This window comes from Puma concolor, chromosome E1, assembly GCF_028749965.1.
Source record: "Puma concolor isolate L17-30 chromosome E1, mPumCon1.1.hap2, whole genome shotgun sequence".
Classification (NCBI taxonomy): domain Eukaryota; kingdom Metazoa; phylum Chordata; class Mammalia; order Carnivora; family Felidae; genus Puma; species Puma concolor.
Genome location: NC_141680.1, coordinates 24907735 through 24930566, shown reverse-complemented (window position 1 = coordinate 24930566; position 22832 = coordinate 24907735). Strand labels below are relative to the sequence as shown.

Below are 22832 nucleotides of genomic sequence, written 5' to 3'. Positions count from 1 at the left end.
GGGCCAGGGAGCTGGGAGGGGGCACGCTCTGGCCTGACCACCACCCCCCAGGGTCTCTCCAGACACAGGAGGATCAGGAGTTCACCCGCAGGGCAGCTGTCAGCGGCTCCGGAGACGGATGAGTGAAAGTGTAGGGGGTAGGGAGGCGAAGGTGCTGGGGAGGGAGCCGTCTTCAAATAAAAATGAAAGGAACATGCTGGATGAAATAATGGGGCTGTTGAATAATAAGCCCTGCCCAAGGCACCTCTGCCCCGGGACCCAGCCCTCCTGCCCCTGTCCCCGTCCCTGAAGTTTCCCTTAGCACAGACGCCCATCAGTGTCCCTGATCCTTTGGGTAGGCCAGAGAGTAGGAGACCCCACACACACAAGTCGCCAGACCCCTGCCCCCTCCCACCCTTTCCCATCCTCCATGAGGGGCAGCTGGGATTGGGACCCCTGGCAACCTGTTCTCAGAGTGATATCTGGGCAGATTAGCACCCCAAAGCTGGCAGGCCTATTAGGAGGCCTTTGTGGGGGAGGGTGCTGGGGGAAGAGAAGGGGATTTTCCATTCTCCAAGCAACTGGATTACACAGTCAGGGGATCAGGAAAGAACTTGCTGCTTAAGCTGCCTCTTCACAGCCCAGCCTTTGCCCTGGCTCTCCGCCTCCCGCCTCCCGCTCTCAGCAGGGATTTGAGCCAGCCTAGCCTTGCCTGCTTTTGACAGGTCTTTTTCGTGACCTGAGTCAGCCTTGAGGGCAAAACCAAGTCTCATCTCATCTCCCCCCCCCCACCCCCCAGAGCTGTGACACCACAGAGGGACTCAAAAGGGGTCAGCTAGCTTGCCACCACCTCCACCAAAGCTCACCTTCCATAAAGACCTCAGGTCTGGAGATGGCTCCAGAGCGTGTGGCTCAGAGAGGTGAGGTAAATTGCTCTGGGTCACGCAGCAAATAATGGGCAACCAAGATGGTTTCCTGACTCTGGCAGGATTTATGGGAGCACATTCTCTGCGAACTGAGCCAGGACTATGCCAGGGACCAGAAGGAGCCCTAGACTCTGATGTTCTCTCTTATTAGAAAAGAGGTTTGCTCATGAACTTTCCTGAGTCTCACCATGAGCTTTAGAGAGAAGGGAGCCCTGTTCCCATTTGGTCACAAGGACCAGACCAAACCAGGTGGTGGAGGGGAGAGGAGGGGGGAAGGAGATTAGGTGCAAAGAACCCAAAGTCTTAAGGTCTAGTCCCGGCCTTACCACTAACTTGCTGTGTGACCTTAGGCAAACTACCTCCCCTCTCTGAGCTTCAGTTTGTCTTCTCTGCCAAATGGAGATCACATCTCTTTCAAGATTGTTTTGAAGGTGCTGGAAGAGCATTGGGCTTAGCACCTGGTATAAACTAGCTGCTCCAAATAATGGTGGAAGCAGAATTTTATTTCCTTTGCCCAGAGCTGTGCCCACTCCCCCAAACAAGAGGCTCGACTGCACATTCAAGCAACTGGTTCTTCCCACCGGGAGGGCAAATCCATCATGTTCAGCAAACTATCACCCACCCCGTGTAAGGTTATTGGGGGGTCATGCCCCCACACCCTGTGTCCACTTTCTAGAAAGAGACCCAAAGCTCCCTATCCTAGCTCCATGTGGCACTTAGAGGCCTTTTGCTGACAAAGGGTCATCTCTGACCTTCCTAATGGCCTATGTTCTTTCCAGCCAGAAAATTCTATGATCCTGTGACCCCTAAAAGCCCTGTCCTGCTAATGGTTTTATGATCTTCCCTAGGCATCCTCTCTGTGCCCTCCCTAACCCCCAATCCCCTTTCAGTAGGTCCTAGTCAAAATAAACAACATTTATGACCAGAGCAGGATTCAAGGTCTGCATTGCAAACAAATGTGGAGTCCTTTGAAGGCGCCTGGGGAATCCATCACATCCTGGGGTGTGATGCTCCCCAGGCCCAAGGGGAGATGGGCCCTGGGAAGGGGCACAGGCGTGGGAAGCTGGGCTCTGGCCCTAGATTTAGAATCTGAGGATCTTGTGCTGTGTCTGGGGCTCCCTCCTTAGCACCGGGCCTGCCCTCCGTGCAAGGGAAGTGAGGCAAGAGGAGGAAGGGGAGCACGGCCCGAGGTGTCTGCTATGATCAGCCACCTTTCCCGCCCTACGTGCAGGCCTCTTTGGGGGCCAAGACCCGACCCGGCATGTCATCGGTGGGGGAAAGGGGACAAAACGAAAGAGAGGGGAAAAAATAAAGAGGCAAATGGAGAAATCGTTAGCAAGCATGGAGGAGAGGCTTCGAGCTGAACCCACTCAGGCCCCAACATGAGCTGCAGGGCCCATGTGGATAGTGAGGTAATAGTAGCCACACTGGAACGTCCCTAAAGAAAACTAGTCTAAATGCCTTCAAGAGAAAACCCAGCTTAGCCTTCTTCGTGAGCCAGCCAGCAGAGCTGAAGAGAGAGAGGGGGAGAGTGGGAGGGGAGAGAGAGAGAGAGAGAGAGAGAGAGAGAGAGAGAACCAGCCAGTTCTGAGTTTCTCTGGGAGGGGCCCAAACATCAACTTTGGGGAGTGCCAGCACTGAGGGAGAAGTGGAGGCCCCCCATCTAGAATGAACCCTCCCCCTCCCCCATCCCCAAGTGAAAGGCAAAGCCCCTGCCCCTACTCTCGTTAGCATCCCCACCTTGAGAAAGGGCCCACGGGTGGCAGCCCACTTGTCCCGGCTGTGCTTTCCACCTGCCATGTGGGTGAGGCGCCCCAGCTGGGCTCAGCCTCCTCTGACAGGTGCGGCTGCGAGCAGATTTGTTTTCAAGGGGGGACTGGCTCTGCCTGGGGAACGGTTGTTGGAGAATATTAAGGTAGGATTCCCAAAGGCCCAAGTCTGAGCGCAGCTTTCTAGGACACGCAGCTCAAGGCTTTCTTCAGCCACCTCACCAGCCTCCAGAACTGGGGCACGGGCCGAGGGGCTGCTGTTCTCTGACTCAGGGCTGGGGGAGGGAGAAAACTCTCCCCCCAGGGGACCTGTGCCTTGTCATTTACCCTGCTAAAAATACGGTGCTGCTGGACAGGTTGGGTGGGGAGCTAGACATGAAATATGTGCAGGTAGCAAGGTATCTATCAGTTATCGTGCACCCACTTATAGCATCTGCGTATATGGCGTATAATTAATGTTTGATGAGTGAGAGAGTCTGAGAGATGGAAGATTGGAACAAAGATGGAGGGAAACAAAGAGACAACTGGAAACACGGGCATGAGTTTTTACAGGATAACTACAGTTTGTTCAAAAACGATCCTCTTCCGGAACTGAAAGATGAATGACTTTAATGGCTTTGTATGATCTCAAGCAAGTGAATTAGAATTTTCAGCAGAGTACCCTGGTGCCCAGCATGGTGCTTTATATATAAAAGTTCCCTCTATAGTGCAGAGTTTTGGGGCGAGACAGGTCTTAGAGAGTATCTAGGCCAGTGGGTCTCAATCATCTGGGGTGCTTTTAAAAAAATAAGATGCTGGGCACCCACCTCCAGAGATTCTGATCTAATTGGTCTGGGATGGAGCCCAGGTGTCTGTATTTTTTTTTAAAAAAAGCTCCCCAGATGATTCTATTGTGTAACTGGGGCTGAAAGCCACTGGTCTGGGCCAACACTTCACTTTCCAGAGGAAGAAGATGAGGCCCAGAGAGCAGGTTACCTAGGCTCACACAGATAACTGGCAGCAGAAACAGGCCCCCAGAGGTCACTCAGGTGTCCTGACATTAAATGAGTGAATAAAAGATTGATCCCCTTTTGGAGGCATCTCTGTCTGCAGAGACAAACTACACGACCCTCTTCTCCTATCCCCCACAGTTTCATACTATTTTCCTCAGAGGCCAGGCACGCTGGCATCTTGACCCTGTTCCTCTGGCCTTCCATTCTGAAGGCCTCAGGGCTCATACAGGGCAAATGACCAATTCAAATAGCGTCCACCCTGTCTGGAACCTCCAAAAATAACAGGGCAGCTGTTACACCATGGCTGTATGGGGTGTCCTCAGTGTATACCCCAGAGCAGGGGCGTGTGTGTGTACAAATGCGCACAGGTGCACAGAGGCACGCTTATGTAGTTTTCTCCTGTGTGTGGGCACTCATTCTTCTCGGTTCATGAGAATCTGCATTGAGAATGCTTACCTGTGTACATATCAGTGCCCACATATGGGATGGTCTGCGTGTTCATATCAGCATCTGTCTATGCAGCAGCATGGGCAAACACACGTGTGAATGTACCAAAGATTCTAAAATGCTGGTATATGTGTGCATTATTGTGTACAAGTGCATACAGCTGGATCTACACTTATAGGATCGACATTGACACTTACCCGTGGAGGCCCGTATATGACAGTATGTGCGTGGCTGGTCGGCCACGTGAATATGTGTTCCTGGAAGTCTGTGTGTGCAGAGAAGAGGTTTCTGCCGCTCCCATCACATTTCTTCTAAGTAATCATTAGGAAATATATGTGTTGGAAAACTCTATCTTTCATGGTTAAATATATCTCGGCATACATAAATGAAACATGATATTGTGCCAGCTGAGATGCTACACATTAACATTGTTTATCACTGATAGAATTAAATAACCCATGCAAGGCCCTGGTAGCATTTCTTACGATTTTATTTAACACTGTTTTGGCCAAGCAGCATTTGGCAAACGCCAACCTATACACTGTAGATTACCGCAGCCAATGCGTAATTTGTAGGAGTTCTATCATATACAACACACAAGAAGTACAACAGAGGAGCGTCCTCTAACGTTCTGACGCTCCCTACCTTTCTTTGAGTTCAACTTCCTCTCCTTCTTTCCCCAAACCTGATAAAGACCCATCCCTTCACACTTCCCTAGGAGGTCTCTGCATTTGCAATAAGGACAGATAACATGGAGGGTGAGGATTTGGGGTAGGGGAAGAGATAACATTCTAAGACCAGGTCTTTGGAATGTTTCTGCTCCTCCCTGGGTTTGTCAGAGGCTGACAGCCCCAAGCCCCAGTATGTGTTAAAACAGGGAGACCGAAGGAAGCATTTTTATAAGTTTTGCAGACCCTCGGGTTGACTGGCAAAGTTATTCATGCAGAATGAGAAAAAAGAGCACGGAACTTATCAAATTAGTAGTAAATCCTTCATTAAAAGATTCACAGAAATGGCTCCCTGCTGCTTTTTTAAGGGGAAGCTGTATCGTCCCTTGAGCCCAAATGAGAACAACCTCGCCCATGGTTACAGGCCTGCCCAGCTCACCTCTCAGAATGTGTGCCGACCCATGGCCTAGGCTGTTGGCTAAATTATGAATGGCCTGGGAGGAAAGAAAACTCAAGAGCTGGGAAGGCTGGGGGTCTTCATCTGCAAGTCTAAACTGGAACGTGAATGAGAAAATGGCAGAACCACAAATGAGGCTCATACAAGCTGGAAATGCACGGTACCAGCCAGTAGGCAGCAAAAAGAGATTGCATTTACTTCCCGAAGATTACGAATAAATGGAACTTCTAGGTCTTTCCACAACTTGCAAAGGACTTCTTAATCTCCCAGCAACCAGGGCCAAGGTCCCACATGGAACCCAAAAACCCTGCTCTGTTGTATCTGTTTACCATCCCTGGGCTTCATTTTAGCATGGCAGTACTAAGACTGAGCCAAGGAACTCCCTCCACCTGTCTTCCTGTGTTCTAAGTTTCTCTAACTTCTCCCCTACTGAGATCCCCAAGGCCTCTGAGATAAAGAGAGCCCAATGTAGTTTGAACAGCAATTCACCCAGCCCCGTTCCCCAAATCCTCTGCCACCCCCAATGAAGCAGTCATCAGAACTATCTTTCCAGATAGCCCCCGGCCCCTTCCACCAGCAGGGATATCAGCCAACCTCTTTGGGGGACAGCTGAAGGCCAGCACCAAAAAAGTATCGTATCATCTTCACACCGCTGAAGTCAGGAAGTGGGCTCTCCGGAGGCTGGTGCCGTGGGCTGTCTCCTGAGTAAATACATAAAAAGAAAAGTTTCCTAACGTTTGGATTTAGAAGTAGGAATGGTGAAAAGCGCCCATCAATGTATGCGCCTCTCCCCAACACACACACACACACACACACACACACACACACACACTCTCTCTCTCTCTCTCTCTCTCTCTCTCTCATACACACGCCCTGTCCATGCAGACAAATCATGAATCATCTCCGTGGCTGAACATTTTAGCGTTCAACAATATTCTCGGAGGCCCGAGGTTTTCAGGCAAATCCCAGGTCTGTGCACAAGGACACTGCATAAATCCCTCCCCTTATGAAAGGCCAGTCTGAGCAGATGGGGACCAGTCTTAAGTAAACTGTGGAGACCTCCCTCCGTCCACCTCAGGAGGAACGGCAGGGGGCTGGCCCTACCAGCCCAGAGAGTGAGAGTGGCAGGAGCTGCTCATTCTGGGATTCTGGGACTAACGTTAACATCCCCAACTTATCTCTCTGAGGGAGGTGTCCGTTAGACCACACAATCCTCCCTCCCCTCTCACAAGGGGAAATCAGATCGTGGAAGTCAGATTGGAGAAGGCCGCTGCAGACCAAGCGGTGGCCAGAGTTGAGAAAGCAAACATGAGCATTGGCGAGAGAGCCGGGGGTAGGAGGAGGTAAGAGGCAAAAGGGGCCCCTCATACCCAATCGCTCTCCATGCTGAGTGTGGGGAAATAACCTCACAGCAACTCGACTTTCTGAGAACCTGCTTCATTAATATTTATTAAACAAGAGATTTTTTTTTTTTTTTTAAGAAAAAGGAAAGGCCAAATAATTAAACACTCAGTGGCGGTAGAGGATTCCTCCGCTCTGTTCTCTGTCTGCCCCCACCCCACCCCCCTCCAGCCTAGGCCAAATATGTGCACTGCTCCATCTACCTCCCCAGCCCTACCCTTCTCCCCAGGTGTGTCAAGAAGACATGAGGCAGGTGGATGGAGAGAGAGACAGACCTGGGCACCCCAGGTGCTCACCAGGAAATGCATGGACTGTGAAATTACACCAGGGCTGGACAACTTACCACCACACCGGAACCCTTGGGATACTGAAATAATTAACTTGCTAATCAGCTACACCTTGCTCTTTCCTTTCTTCCTGGAAAAAACCATCGCAGATCGCCTTCACAACAGGTTCCTATGTCAGTCACTTGGAGACAAATGATGCTTTAGAAGAAATATACTCTCTGCCTCCATGTGGACTGACATGCGTCATACGAAGTCAGGCCTCCTCTTCTTCCCCACCCCTTCTGACCAGGCTGGGGGGCACACAGAGACAGAATGTTTCTGGAGGTGCCGGGTTTTTTTCTGTCCATGCCACAGAGCTTTTCCATCTCCGCTAAGCTTTCTCGCTTTCAGCCCTCTTTAGCCTGCTTGCTGGCGCTAAACAGCCAAGATCCATGTGGAGAAAAGAGGATTGATTAGAATCGTATAATAATCCCTGGCATTCGTCCAGCTTTAGCGTTTACAAAATGTTTTCACACATTATCTCATTCGGTCGAAGCTGGAAGGAACCTTAGCAATCACTTAGCCCAATACATATGGGGAAACTGAGGCCCAGAAAGGCTAAATGCCTTCCCCAAAGGCCACAGCTCAGGACAGTGTGGCTGGGTCCCCCATGTTCATTGTCTAGAGATCCAAAGCCGCCTCTCATCCCCCTTGCAAAGAGGAAAAGAGCATGATCTCCTTTCTGTGCCACAGTGGTTATAGACCAAGAAATTTTAAAAAAAATGGAAAAGTAGGACCTGAGAATGAATAAAAGCAACTCTTGTAAAAAATGGTTTGGGGGGTTGGAAGTAGGGAGACTAGTCCAAGTCCTGAATGGCACATGTACATTAACACACCTCCCTATCTCTCTTTGTCCCCTCACCTCCCCCTTCTCTCTGGTTCAAAAATACGAACATGAACGTTATGCAGTTTGGGATGTAAGGCTTAATTCGAGCCGCAGGTCCCAGGTGGGGGGAGGGCAGGGAGTGGGGCACTTTTCTTGGATTGAAACCTGGCATCCCCACCCTCTGGATTCGCAGCATGACGGGCTCATGTGTGCATATGTGTGTCCACCCAAGACATTGGATTTAGCGGTGAAAAACAGGCATCTTGATCCTTTCACAGATCAGATGATTTGCAAATTAATAGCTCTTTCCCCCTAAGGCTCTGAGGAGGTGGAAAAAAGATTTCTGATGAACAGGGGGAAGAAAAAGGTGGAAAAATATAAAACGGGGAAAGGAAGCACAATGACAGTGGATTCTGGAGGAAGACACTGCCTCGCAAATGGCACATGTGCGTTTGGATGTGGGTCTCTGCTTTTCCACAGGGCCACCTTGCTCCCGTGGCCCCAGTCTGTCGGAAGGGAAGCAGCTCCTTTGTGTGTTCATTTATTTCTAAGCCCAACTCTTTTCCCTCTAAAACTCCTTCTTCTCCCTGTTGAGCTGACCATGCTTCTGGATTTATGAAGAGAGATGTTTTAGCAGAAATCCCCCAGAGTGTCCCATCAGCCCTAAATCCCAGGCCCGCTCACCCCCCCAAGACCCCATGACACACAGCATGCCAACACGGCTTCCTCTTGCCTATGCATTAGCCATCCATTGTGGCAACCTGACATCTCTCACACATAAAACCGTAAGAGAGAAATAAAATATCTGTCTCTTGGCGAAAATAAAGCTTTGCCTCCCTCCTGATGTATAGGATATAAAATAAAGCCGCGGCTCCAATAGTGGCTTTTCCTTATGCCGGAGTTGCCTTAGCACACACGGAGACAATGAAGACGGATGGTTTGGGACGAGGCCCAGCCTCCTGGGGCCGCCTTCACCCTTTTTTATTAGCATGTCTCCCCCCCACACCCCACCCCCGCCTTTTTCTTTCTTCCTTCACTTTCTTTTCTTCCTGATTTGGATTTGCCTTTTATATGCCCTTCTCTTTCTTTCCTCTGGAACTTTATTCCTCTTGTTCACTTTCTTTCTAAAGCATGACAGAGACAGGGAGAGAAGAGCCAAGTTTCTCACCTCCTCAGACATGCCCACCATCTCTCCCACCTCCCCCTTCCCAGACCCCCAGCTCTCTCAGGACTGCCAGCCCCTATGACGAATTCTGCTGTTACTGCTTGGGGATTTGCTTTGGTCAAATGTACAAATGTTCCCAAGGGACAATTAAGAATGTGTTTAGTGGGGGAGGGGGAAGTGAATCTTTTTTCCTGGGGAGCTGCCCTTCCCTGCTCCTTCTTCTCCCTAGGCTAAGCAGGTTATGGATCTCAGCAATTAATTATTTATTTAGCCCCTGAGGAGGGCTGCCACCTCTATGGGGTGAGAGTTGACATTCACCTCCCAAACCCAAGCCTCAAAGCTGCATCACCAAACAGACTATGGGCCCTGGGCCCCTTCTGGCCAACTCCACTATCAAGGGGTTGATCTAAGTCCAATACTCTCTTCACTGCCTCCTCCCCCAGCCCTGAGAACTGAGGGTGCTATAGGAGAAATTAAGAGGGGCCCCTCCCCATGCTCACACACTGATGGAACTGTTCCCCTCACAGTCACTGAGACATGGTCATCTGCCTGCCTTCCCACACACTTGACGCTCTCTCCCATGGTGCACGGTGTCTACCTTTTTTTTCTACTCTGTCCCCAGAGGCCTCATTCTTGCCAGGTGCACTGCACTCCCCTGGGCTTCTGTGTCTCTCCACCTGTGTCTGAATGAGTTTGGTTCTAGAAGCTTCTTCCTATCCTTGCCCCGACCTCAACTCTCCTGCCGGTCTCCCTCCATCTACCCAAGGCTGCTTCCCAGCCCATTCAAAACTTCCACCTACTCTACTAAGAGCTGCAGGACACAACCCAGGCTCTGGGGAAGACAAAGTCATGACAGAGAGAATGCAGAGCCTGGGCTCCTGGGGGAACAGTGGGGCAGGGAGAGCCTTGGTGTTGCCTAAAGGTAGGAAATGTCCGGCAGAGGTGTAAGTAGGTGGCTTTCAGCCTGAGATTGATGAAGGGCTTCAGCGCATATGTGGACGACTCCTGGCCATCCCTAATAGGAGGAGATTTTCATTAATGCAAACATGGAGAGACTGGTGAGGCAGCAACATCTATTGAACTCTGCCCCTACAGAGGGAGGATTTCGAGCTGCCAAGTCCAGAAAGAATTCAATCCCAGTCCCAAACGTAGTTAGCTTTGGGGGTCCCCCCTCTTTGATATCTCTCCAGATGTCGGCACTGACCACCACCGTTAGGTAAGGGGAGAGAGTCAATTAGTGAGAGGATTAATTACTCTGAGGCGCGAGCCCCGTTTGTCTTCCTTACCGGGTGTGAGTGTGTGTTCAGACACAGGAACACGGGCACGCACCCAAATACACATTGTTGTCACGCCGCTTAGACGTTTTATTTATTTGTTGGATTCCTGCCCAGAGCCGCTCACACGCTTTTCCACGGGCGCTGAGTCGCCCACCAAACACGCTGCCTCCTTTTCTCCCGCCTACGAGCGCGACTGTCACACACCCTCGCACCCTCGAGTCCCGCCAGATGTCCCCCCCAGCACCTGCGGGTGCTCGGCTGCGCACCTCTCCCTGCCCGCTGCTTTTTTATGTCGCCTCGGTGTGGGTGTCTTTTTGGTTCTCTTCTCTTTTCCTCTGCTCCTCCCAGCATTGCCCCCAGCGCCCCTTCCCTCCTTTTATCCCTGCATGCGTTTCCTCATTGCTTTTCTTTTCCCTAGTTTTCTGTCCTTATTCCCTCTCCCTGTCCCTCTCCACTCACTTCTGTCCCTCTCTCTCTCTCCCCTCGGCGACTATCAACGACCGGTCTTTGCTCCGCGGCGCTGCCTTCCATCTGAGATCGCCACGCTTGACCTTGCCCGCCCCACCCCCCAGCCCCGGCCCAGGGTACCCCCCCCCCTCCCCAGCCCTCGTGGGAAGCCAGCCTTGTTTACCCAGCCAGAGCGCTCACACCGTGAAGCCCCGGCCGGATGCTGCCCTTTCCCGGCCCCGCGGTCCCCCACCCTCTCCCATCCCCAACTTGGAAGCCACCGCTGGGGCAAAGTGCACAGCAATCCAAGGTGACAAGCCCCCAACCCCAAATTTCTCACCTTCAGCAGTGCCCTGGCTCAGGGATCTCGGGCAAACCCCCTAACTTGGCTCTCTTTCCTGGGGAGAAAGAAGCTAAAACCAATCCCCCTCCTATGCGGTTCAGGGGAGATAGTGATATAAACTGTAAAGTGGTGCACACACCTAGATCATCACCAGGAGTGAGTGATGGAGTGAGATTAGGACAACCTGAGTCAGGAGCAGAGCAAAGGGAAAGGAGAGAGCTGGAGAAGTAGGATCAGATCCAAGGGCCCTGGGCCAAAGTTTCCCGTGCCCATCCGCGACGTCCTACCGGGTCTGTGCGCAGTTTGTGCGGCCTCCCGGACCACTCGAGACGACCCGCTCGCTCTCTCCTCTCTCTGCCTGCACCGGCGAGGCTGGTTGAGCCCCACTCCTACCGCCCCGCAAAGTTAACCGCCTAGAGTCCGCTCCGCCCCAAGCGCCTCCTTTCACGGCCTCGCCGCCCTTTTCTGGGGCTGGTGGTCTGCACAGCGAGTGAGTGGGCGAGGAGGGAAGCGGCCAGGGGCGGGCGCAGCTCTCGATCTACAGCAGCTGACCGTGCCGGGCAGGCTTGGGTTCTTGGGCCGCGCAAGCCACTGGAGAACGTCAGGGAGCCAGTCGATCTAGGGCTTGGAACCACGGAGGTCGCGGGAGGAAAGCGGACTGCAAGAGAGGGCGCCTTCAACCCTCCCAAACTGCAGGGCGGCTGGGGAGGGCTAGCAGAACCCCCTCCAACCCCAGCTCCCCAGCAGGGTCCGGCCTCTCGGGCTGATCCTCAAGGCGCTTCTCAGAAGGGAGACTGGAACTGTGAAAGGCGCTTCCTGGCCCCTCTGGGGCCTTTTCCAAGAAAGCCTGGGGATGAAGTGGAGAGGATTATTCCGCTGCCACCGAGCGAAAACTCCGCCTCGAAACTGACCCTCACAGCACCCGCGCAGAGTTTACACGCCCTGGGGCGGTGTGCGTGGTTGTGGTTCTGTGCGACTTGGAGGTCCTGGCGTAGGAAAGCGCTGTGTACTTCAGGACGCTGGCAGAAGTGTGGCGGTGAGAGTAAGGAGGGGAGGTTGGCGCTCTTCACGGAGCAGCCATTGGTTTAAATGCAGAGCTGGGCTGCGAGCCTTCAGAAGCGGCTAATTTGGAAAGCTGGGTCCGTTTTCTGTCCATGTCTATACGACTAAATACGTTTTAAAATAAAAGCTCAATGGAAACAAAAAAAACCCCGCATTAATACAGAGTGCTGTCGCCACGGAGGCATTAAATCGGGACTAGAATCAGGAGCCAAGAGGCGCGCCTAGAGTTGCGCTGCCGGACTCTGTGGTAGCCGCCAGGGCTGGTTCCCGCAGACCTGTTTAGTGAACCATCTGGACACAGGGACAAACAGAGCCTGATGCCCCAGAGCCTGCATCCTGTCCTCGTCCTCTCAACTCCCCTACCGCGTTGGTCCCCAGCAGGGAGGGGCCCTCTTCCCCCCGCCTATGCCGAGGTCCCTAGATCCCTGCACCCCTAAACGGGTGGAGCAACCCCCTGCTGTCCACTCGAAGGGAGACAGCGGGCCTTGGGTTCAGGAAGGGCCGGCAGCCGGGTCCAGCTGTCTTCCCGTAGGTCCCTGTCGACCGCCCTCCACCCCCGCGGCCCCTCTGCTTTGCATGAGAAGGAGCCCAGCTGGGACGGGGGCGGGGGTTGAGCCACTCGGGACTCCGAGGCTTTAGATTCCAGAAAGGGGCGGTTGGGTCCAGGGCGCTGCGGCAAGAACCAGGACAGCTGGGTGGGGGGGGGGGGGGAGCGTGGGGATGGCTCGACTGGACCAGCCCCTCCCCGCGGGCCTCATCCAACCCAGCGGGCTGGGGAGGCACCTCGGGCTCCGAGGGCAGGAGATGGGGACCCCTGAGCGAAGCAGCTCCTTGCGCCTCCGCACGTGCTGGAGCACTGGGTGCGAATCGGCTTGTCCCGCTGGGTCTGCCCCAGGAGCACGAAAACCCAGTCGGATCTCGCGAAGCCGGGCTGCCGGGTTAGAGAACTGCTCTCCCTTCTTACCCCTCCCCTGAGCCGGGCCCTGAGAGAGGCCCACAGGGGGGTCTTGATTAGAGAGAGATAACCAGCCCCAACACCGCCTTCCCTGCATCCGGGAGCCCCAGCCCAGGTGTGTGTGGAGGGGCTGTCGAGAAGCTGTTAGAGGCCCGGCAACCAGAGGTCAGGATGCGCGGAGCGCCAAAAAGGCGCACACCGCCTCGGCTTTGGCTCCTGATGAAAAGGTGAAGCAGGAAGCTGACGGCGGCCTCGAGATTGCAAGGTGGTGTGGGCAGAAGCTCGAAGGCAGAGAAGGGGCGTGGGCGGAGCCCTAAAACTCCACCTCTACAGAGCGCAAACCAGATTCGCTGTAGCGGCTACCCGGTTCGTCCGAAGAGGGTATTCGGTTTGCTGAGACCTGGATCCCAGGCCCGCTCAGGTTCGTTGTAATTGCGTTTCAGCGCGCATTTCCCCCAACTTAGTCCCCGGCCGTTGTGTGGAATCTCTGAGTCCCACACCACTAGTGGGATCGAAAGGCCAATTCCAAAATGCCAACTAGACCTGGCTGGCTGCCCGTCCTTATTTTCTTCCACGGTAGGGCTGAATGCGTCTTCTTAGCACCCCCCCCAACAGAACAAAACAAAACAAAAACAAAAACAAAAACAAAAACAAAAAACGAGGAGCAAAAACAGGACTGCCCAGCCCTGACACCTTCAGACCTCAGGAGAAATCCCGGTTTGGCACAGAAGTAGTGCTGTCGGAAAGGAATTTGGAATTTGACTGATCTAGGCCAGGGAAATAGAGTGACTCTTGGAGGCTGAGGTTCCCAGGACCCGCACCTTAACCCCACATTTGGAATAACCGGCCCCGGGGCAGTGGTCCCGAGGGTCATATTCGGAATTCGGGAAGGAAGGGCTCCCTGAAGAGTGAACTACAGGGGGTGTGGTCTGCGGTGGTCTCTGGAAGCTGTGGCAAGCCCAGAGCCTGGAACGGGGGAGGAGGGGAGCCGGGCCCACTCTGCCCTCACGCTGCACACCCGAATCCATTGCAGCCTCTCAGTGCAGCTCCAGACGGAGCTTCCCGCTGCCATACCACCACCCACCAGCCGCCACTGGTGCCCTGCGGTTTCCCGCCTAGTCGTTTGTTTTTTGTATGTAAAAGGTGTCTCCGGATCACAGTTTTCTCACAACTTCTCGCCTGGGTTGCAACTCCTCACCCGAGGCGCTTCCCCACCCACTCCTTTCCCCCTCCCGGGCGCCGCGCCTCCGGTCTCCCCCGCCCCCACCAGGAAACCGCCGGAATCAACTTTCCAAGACCGCGCTGCGGGCAACAGACACCCAGATCTCCGGGAGACCAAGACCCGTGGACTCTGGATGCACTGGGGGAAGAGGCACTGGAGGGACCGGAGGAGAAGATTCTGCTGCCAAACGCCCTCCCTCCCCCACTTCCCCAAAGACGCACGCTGTGCCCGGGACAAACTTCTAGGCCAAGAAAGCGAGAAGGGGGGAAAGAGAGAGAGAGAGAGAGGGAGAAAAGCCCAACACCCGCTGAACTGCAAAGTCAAACAGTGCACCAGGGCCGCCGGGGCTCCCGGACCCAGCTGCACCCCAACCTTCAACAAGGCTCAACCTTAGATTAATCCCACCTTCCAATTGTAGTCTACCCTCCGCCTGCTCCTACTCCCGCGCTCTCAGTCCTTCCCATCGAAACCGAGGCCTTACCGGAGCAGGAGGGGCTCGGGCACCTCGCTGCCCGCCGCCCGCACCGCGCCCGGCCGCGGATGCGGCCGCCACTGATCCTCTAAACGCGGTCTCCCGGCACTCTCCCCGGCCGGGGGGATGCAGAATGGTTTACAGAGGGACCGCGAGCCGCTGATTGGTCGCAGGCCGCGGTGACGTCGGCGGGCGCTGCATTAAGGCGAGGGGGCTTCCAGAGCTCAGCCAACAGCCAGGAGCAGTGACCGAGCCGCCGGAGCTGGGGAGAGACGCGCCAGGGCGGCGGACTGGGCCAGGAGACCAGGGACAGAGGGACGCTTGTCCGGGGACAGCCAGCAACGAACTGCGGCCTGGGCGGCGACAGCAGCGGCCCTTGCTGAGCTGTTCCAGCCTCGCAGAACTGTAGCTGCTGCACCAGGACGTTTTTTTTTTTAAAGCTCTCCAAGCTACTCCCCCTCCCCCTGACTCCTCCCGCTGCAAAAGAAAAAAAAAGGAAGGAAGGAAGGAAGGAAAGGCTAGAAAGGAAACCCAGATTTGCCACCACAACGAAAAAAGGGGGAAAAGGAAAAGAAAGTCGCGCGACTGTGGGGTTGGACGCAGGCAGCCCGAGCGCGGGCCGAGCGATGCGGGGCTGCGCGCCCAGGCGGCCGCGAGTTGTGACTGGAGCCACGATGCACGGCCAGGCGCGGTGAGGAGCCAGACCGTATCACCTCCCCGAAGGAGTCCAGGAGCAGGGAGGGCCTTCCCGAAAACACGGAGGCCACCAGGCAGGCCACGGGCCGAGGTGACGGGGCTGGGGCGGTGGGGAGTGAGCCAGCGCACCTGGCTGCGTCCGCCTGGAGTTGTCCCTCTGCAATCTCGACTGACACAAACACTTCTCCAAACGGGGGGGAACCTAAGCCGCAACAACCATCAACAACGAGATCTTCCTCCTGCCTTGCCCTCCCTCCCTCCCTCCTCCCTTGGCCTGCCCCCGCCCCCTCCCCCAGGCCCACCGCGGGCGCCCGGCGCGTTCGGACCCGCTGCGCGATGCCGGCAGTTTAGGATCCAAAGCTTCTCTACTCGTTTTGTTCTTTTCTTTTATAAAAAGAGGAGGGGAAATCCCGGTGGCAGGCAGCCCGGCACACACACACCCGCCCTCATACTCCGACAAAAGCAGATGCACTTTGACTTCTGACAGCTCTACCTCAAGCCCAAGAGAACTCCACGGCGCTCTCCCTGCGACCCGAGCTCGCTGCGTCGTCCTCTTCCTTCTCCGTCTCCGTTTTATTTATTTCTGTTCCCGTCGCCGTTCTCGGTGACCTTCACTCCTCCGCGGGCTCTGGGCAGAAGAGTGGCTTTCTCGCCGGCCGGAGACTCTTCCTCGCCCCGGGAGCTTCGGCGGGGCTGCGGTGCCCCGGGGCCCTGGGACTCCCAGGCTGCACACTCCACCGAGGTGCCCTCCGCCCCGCATCAGCCTCATTTTCACCCCCTTCTGATTTCCTGGTGCGGGTTTTGGCCCGCACCCCCAGTGTGTCTCCTCTTTTTTGGAGGGGCTGGGGAGCTCTGGGTATCGTCTTTGGGAGCCATCCCCTAGGCTCTCCCTGCTCTTCTCTCTCCCGGCCTCACCCGACCAAAACCAAAGACCATGGTGCACTGTGCCGGCTGTAAAAGGCCCATCCTGGACCGCTTCCTCTTGAATGTGCTGGACAGGGCCTGGCATGTCAAGTGCGTCCAGTGCTGTGAATGTAAATGCAACCTGACCGAGAAGTGCTTCTCCCGGGAAGGCAAGCTCTACTGCAAGAACGACTTTTTCCGGTGAGTACTTCCCTGGGGCACCTCTGCTGCTCCCTCCCCGAGGGCCCTTGCCGGCCAGATTCGGATGAGAGGTCAGCGTGGCCGAAGCAACCGCGTTAGGAGCAGCCTTTGGAGAGGGCAGCCAAGTCCCACGGGCACCCGCCTCTTCGTCAGCTGGTGCACAGGGCACCCGGGAGGTGGCCCTGCTTGCCTCCTGGAAATTGTGGGTCTGGGCTTAGCTACACGTGCCTGGGAAGAAAGGTTCTGAATCCACTTCCGCCTAGAAGCCCCTCCAAGCCTAGAAGGGGGCAGCACAGCCTCCGGCGTTGTAACCCCACCTCTGGTCTTTCCCCGCTCTGAGCTCTCCAACAACTGCATTCTCCGAGCCTCCCAGGTTGCTTGCCCTCCAGGCTGGGCTTAGAAGCCCGGGCTACATCCAAGCCACGTCTTTTTGCCTCCAAATCATCTTGGCGGGAAGCACAGAGGCTTCTGCGTAAAGTGTCTGAGTCCTGTGCCTTGGTGGCGGCAGGGAAAAACCCAGCCCTAATGCCTATCCTGCATATCCCAGGGTGTTCTTGAAACCCCGAACAGCCTCCCAGCGCCGGCCTAGGCAAGTTGCTAGGTGCTTGTGAAATGCCCCAAGGCTCCAGCCTCCGGGAAGACCCTTCCCTGGGCTTCCCGGCTGCCTGGGTTGGCGGGAGGTTCGGTCTCCACCCAACGCGAACCTCGGCTTTGTGGCGTAGGCTCCGCTCGGAGCTCTCCCAGGCACTGCCCGCCTTCCCTTCGCCCCACCACCTCCTTGCCGAAACCGGGAAAAACCGAGGCCGGCTCGTGTGAGCCGGGAGACTTCTCCAGACGCCCCTCCTTCGTTTAGCATTTTAATTTATTCTCTTAAACTCACTATCTTGCCCCGAAATCCACACAAACACACAAGTTAACCGAGAAGAACAGAAGCAAATGCGAATTTTAATTCCTCTGTACTGGTTTGAAACCTCTCAGTTTACTCGATTGACTTGGTCTCTGCTTTTCTCTGAGTTTCTGGTGACAGATCAAACTGGGAGAAGGGGTGGGGGTGCGAGGCCATCCAGGTCGCTTTGCTCAGAGGCCCAGAACGCGCTGTCCCCAACACTGTCCCCGGGAAGCGTGGCTCTGATTGCGGGGAACCATGGAGAAAAGCGCTGTGCAGGCTGGTTTTGCCCGGAGCAAGCGCAGGCTGAGCCTCTGAACCTCGGTTGACCGCACCTGGCGTCCCCAGTACTGGCTGGAGCCGAACCGGAGAACAGCGAACGGTGCCAGCTGCCAGTGGGCCCCAAAGGCCTGGCTCCCGCAAAGCGCAGCCCAGCACCTAGAGCCCCGCGGTGACTCTAGCTTGTGCCAACCTGCCGGGCTTTGGGCTTGAACGTGGCGGCGGCCCAGCTGCAGCCGTCTGCGTGCTCCGCGGCTGTTTCTTCACCCGCGGTGGGACTGGACTTTGCCAACCCCCAGCCTATGCGCAGGTCCTTGTGCAGTGAAAGAGAGGCGACGCTAGGAGAGAAAAGCAGCGCTCGGGTCGCGTTTACATGGAGCTCTAATTAAAATTTGACTGTTCTCTGAATCTAATAAGAAAAGAAGTGCCTCCCTCCCCCTTCCCATCGCCGCCTTGCCGCCTTCTTCCGCGGCCCTCTTTTCCTCTGGGACAGCACTGGGCATGAGGCCTGGTGGGGGAGGGGAGCAGCTTGGGCCCCTCGCTCTCTCACCGTAACCATGTGTATCTCCCCTATTGACTTTTCACTGGTACCCCGGGCTCTCTCCGGCCTTCTTGCCTGCTTGATCGGCATTCTGCCTCTTTTTTTTTTTTTGGCTGTCTCTCTTCTTTTCCCCCATCCTTTTCTTCACCCTCCACTTTCTATTTCTCTCTTTCTCTAACGTCTTTTTCCCGGCCTCTCCCCGCCCGCCCTGCTCCTCACCAACCCGTCCTCTTCCACTCCGCAGATGTTTCGGTACCAAATGCGCGGGCTGCGCGCAGGGCATCTCCCCTAGCGACCTGGTGCGGAGAGCGCGGAGCAAAGTGTTTCACCTAAACTGCTTCACCTGCATGATGTGTAACAAGCAGCTGTCCACTGGCGAGGAGCTCTATATCATCGACGAGAACAAGTTTGTCTGCAAAGAGGATTACCTAAGCAATAGCAGTGTCGCCAAAGAGAACAGCCTCCACTCGGGTGAGGCCCCAATTCCCAACTTGCTAGGGGTGGGGTTCCTGGGGGAAGGAGGCCCACTAAGGCCGCTGCTCACCTGTCCCTTCCCTCTCCCCAGCCACCACGGGCAGCGACCCCAGTTTGTCTCCAGACTCCCAAGACCCGTCACAGGATGATGCCAAGGACTCGGAGAGCGCCAACGTATCCGACAAGGAAGGGGGCAGCAATGAGAATGATGACCAGAACCTGGGCGCCAAGCGGCGGGGGCCCCGCACCACCATCAAGGCGAAGCAGCTGGAAACTCTGAAGGCAGCCTTTGCTGCCACTCCCAAGCCCACGCGCCATATCCGGGAGCAGCTGGCTCAGGAGACTGGCCTCAACATGCGTGTCATCCAGGTCGGGGCCTGAGCATGCTACTCAGGTCCCCTTGAGACCTACAGGCTCCTCTACACTGGCATGCAGGCCTAGCTGGGGAAACCCAGCCTCGAGCAGGGTTGCAGGTTCAGGGAGGCTGGAGGGGGAGGAGTGGAGAGGCCCAGACACACCCCTACCCTGGCGACCTGTGAGGTGTGGCCTGTGGCGTAGATAGAGCATCTGGAAATCCCTAGGCCTGCTCCACTTCCCGATCCAAAGCTGGTGGTGGTAGTGGCAGAGTGGGGGGGACGGTGAGCTCAGCAAGTGTCCAGGGGAGGGGACATTGTTGGACACTGCAAGGGGAGTTGGGACCCTTTCTTCTGCAGAGATGAGGAACGCAGAGTGCTCTGAGCATGCCTGAGTGAGTCAGTTCCAGTGGCTCCTCCACAACACTGATCTCCCTCTGTGTCCCCCTCCTCTGTTTTCTGGGTCTCTTGCCACGGTTAGACAAGCCCCAGAGCTTCTCCCGAGAGAGGTGGGGGGGGGGGAGTCCTGGTTTGAAGAGGAAAAGGTCCGAGCTGGAGTCAGCTCAGCATCTGGCGGTCTAAAGTGGGATGGGGTAGGGGGAAGGTGGACATCTGGGCAGCTGTGCCAGTGTGTTGTGAGGACTCCAGGCTGCGTATGATTTGGGCCTGAGACTCAGGCCCAAGGTTAGGTGTCTGGTTCACCCGTGGAGGCTCTGCAAGGGTGTGGGTGGATGTGCCTGGGAGGCTGGGAGGCACACACAGCCAGGCCGCTGCCCTCCTTGCAGCCTCTGAGAGGCTGTGCCAACATGTGCATAGTGAAGGGAAGTTTGCGTGTCTATGTTTTCAGTGAGAGGCTGCGGATAAGTATATTCGGCACTGGGAGATTTCGCGTGGATTTGAAAAGGAGATTGTGGGTTTTAGTGTCACTATCATTGGCAGACTGGGTGTCAGCAGGAGACTGTTTAGTTCTCTCTCACCGTCATGGGGGAGGGGGCTGCGAGGGACCCTGGACGGGAAACCGCGTGTGTCTGACACTATTTGGGGAGGTTGAGTGTCTATGTATGATGTAACTGTGACTGTGTGATATTGGAAACAACTCCGACTGCCTCACGTCGGGCAGGGCGGCTTGCCCAGGTCCCCAGTCGGGAATCCTGTATACCATTGGCTCAGGGGCCGCCCTTGGCGTTCTTACTCAGACATAACCCCCACGCACCACAACACACACACAGCCGCGCGCGCGCGGAGCCCTGAGTCCAGCTAGCGGTTAGAGGGGTTAGGGGCCGATCGGCCCCCGCACCCGAAGTGTGTGTGGGGCGGGGGGGGGAGGGGCTGTCTCCCGAGCCTCACCCCGCCGCTTGTGTGCTTCAGGTCTGGTTCCAGAACAGACGCTCCAAAGAACGGAGGATGAAGCAGCTGAGCGCGTTGGGAGCCCGGCGCCACGCCTTCTTCCGCAGTCCGCGCCGGATGCGGCCGCTCGTGGACCGCCTGGAGCCGGGCGAGCTCATCCCCAACGGACCCTTCTCCTTCTACGGAGGTGAGTGTGCGGCCCAGAGGCGGGGAGCGGCCAGCCGGGCTTGGCTTCGTTGGAAGCGGGTGGCAGCGCGGAAGGCGCTTCGAGTGGGGGAGATGGGGAAGGCCGGAGGGTAAATCAAGAGGAGGTAGTCCAGAGCGAGGGCTGAATTCCCGACCGCGAACGAGGCGGGCGAGCTGGCCGGGAGCAGCTCCGCTGTTTGCACCAAGCCTCCTCCCCGCGGCCAGCGCCGCAGGGGAGCCCGCGACGGCGAGTTCCCCGAGTTGTCCTTCGTGTCCTTTCTCCGCCGTCCTGACACCCTCCTCCCCGCCGCTCCGCAGATTACCAGAGCGAGTACTACGGGCCCGGGGGCAACTATGACTTCTTCCCGCAAGGCCCCCCGTCCTCGCAGGCTCAGACGCCGGTGGACCTGCCCTTCGTGCCGTCGTCCGGGCCCTCCGGGACGCCCCTGGGCGGCCTGGAGCACCCGCTGCCGGGCCACCACCCGTCGAGCGAGGCGCAGCGGTTCACTGACATCCTGGCGCACCCCCCCGGGGACTCGCCCAGCCCTGAGCCCAGCCTGCCCGGGCCTCTACACTCAATGTCGGCTGAGGTCTTCGGGCCCAGCCCGCCCTTCTCATCACTGTCGGTCAACGGCGGGGCGAGCTACGGGAACCACCTGTCTCACCCGCCCGAAATGAACGAGGCGGCCGTGTGGTAGCGGGGTCTCGCACGGTCCGCGGAGTTCGTGGTTGTACAGAAATGAACCTTTATTTAAGAAAAATAGAAAAAAGAAGAAAAAAAAACATAAAAGCAAGTCACCCCCCCCCCATACACACACACTTCCTTCAGCCTCGGGGACCATTTTCCGTCTGGCGAGTCCAGAGGGGAAAGGGGGACAAGAAACAGGATCCAAATCCTCCTGGAAGTAGAACTGGGATCCGTGCTCTGACTGGCAAGGTGCAGAACTGGGGCTCCGGAAGGGATATTCAGACGTCTCCCCATCTTCCACCTGGACCCGGATCCAGGGGCAGACTCTTCGAGCCTGCGCACCTGGCCAGAGGGCTGCAGAGAAACAGCCACGGAGGCGGCGGGGGCGCACAGCCAGTGGTGACGCCGGGAGCCGCGGGGAGGGAGGCCGAGAGGCGCAGCCGGGTGAGGGAGGTGGAGCAGCCCGGGGCGCTCCCGGGCCAGCCAGGAGGGTTCTGGCTCTGGGAAATTCACTAGTGTTGTCTCAGAGTTCAGCAACAGCGACAACAAACTCTTATAGCTTCAGAAACGCCGACCTGCTGTGCATCAGGTGGGACTATATATATATATATATTTTTTGTCTATCTGGGTTTTTGGTTTTTGTTTTTGCCAAAATTGCAAAATTCTAAATGTAAAGCCCTCAGTATCAACTCTTCTACCTTCACGAAGCTCTACACACACACACACACACACACACACACACACACACACACACAGATACACACAGACACCCTCGATAAGGATGGTCTTTAGCCAGACCTCTCAGTAAAATGACTTGAACATCAACTGTACAAGAAAGTATTCTACCTTCACACATACAAAAAAAAAAAAAAAATTAAAAAAAAAAAGACTATTGAACTAAAAACAGTCAACTGTTTACGTATAATGTTAAATTCAGGAGTTCAGTGTTTTATTAATATATCCTGTTTTGAAACCTCTTGTTCAAAAACAAAATGTTTTGAGCAATCAACCAAAATTGTTCATTTTCTTTTCCTGTAGATGTTCTGACAGATTTGCAGGGCTCGCAGCTCACTGTGCTAGTATGTAAAAAGGTGTTGTTTACACAAGGCAAAGAGAAAACATGATATTCAGACACTTGCCAAATAGAATAATTATAGCACAAATACTGTAAAGGTGCCTGGCACCACAACCTGAGAAAGTGTTAAAAAAAAGAAAAAAAGTGTTACAAGGTTTAAAAAAAAAACATCTTTGCTAATTTTTAGTCCTGTTGAACATTCATGGAATTGTTAATATGACTTATATAGACCCACACAGGTTTTATTTTTGTGTCTTTAAAATAAAAGTCCAAAATATTTAAATTTTATGGTCAAATATGCAGTCAACAGCTGCTACTTTTTTCTTTATATATTAAATTTCTCATATGTCTTTTATTGTTCTGATAAACCTAAGCTTGTGTGACCTCCAGTGCATATTAGACCATTCACTGTATGAAAGAAAACATGTTGAATAAATTTGTGAGTTTTTAATAAAAATAGAAAATCTGA

The 22832-nt window shown here is 55.2% G+C and overlaps 1 protein-coding gene and 1 long non-coding RNA gene across 3 annotated transcripts in view; one reads left to right on the top strand and one right to left on the bottom strand.

Moving 5' to 3' along the window:
- The window catches only part of LOC147574210 (uncharacterized), a 27572-nt gene extending 12431 nt beyond the window's left edge, over positions 1-15141 (bottom strand). The window contains exons 1-2 of one of the 2 annotated variants that reach the window (XR_015244012.1): positions 14744-15141; positions 5833-5939 (exon numbers count right to left, since the gene is read on the bottom strand). This is a non-coding gene — a long non-coding RNA (uncharacterized LOC147574210). Of the gene's footprint in view, positions 1-4585; positions 5940-14743 lie in introns of those variants that run through there. The other variant, XR_015244011.1, reaches the window with a different exon arrangement.
- On the top strand, positions 14896-22832 carry LHX1 (LIM homeobox 1). Its single transcript, XM_086686734.1, has 5 exons — positions 14896-16534; positions 18485-18711; positions 18806-19083; positions 20436-20601; positions 20919-22832. Exons 1-5 carry the CDS (start codon positions 16365-16367, stop codon positions 21296-21298), a joined length of 1221 nt encoding a protein of 406 aa, XP_086542860.1. The 5' UTR covers positions 14896-16364; the 3' UTR covers positions 21299-22832.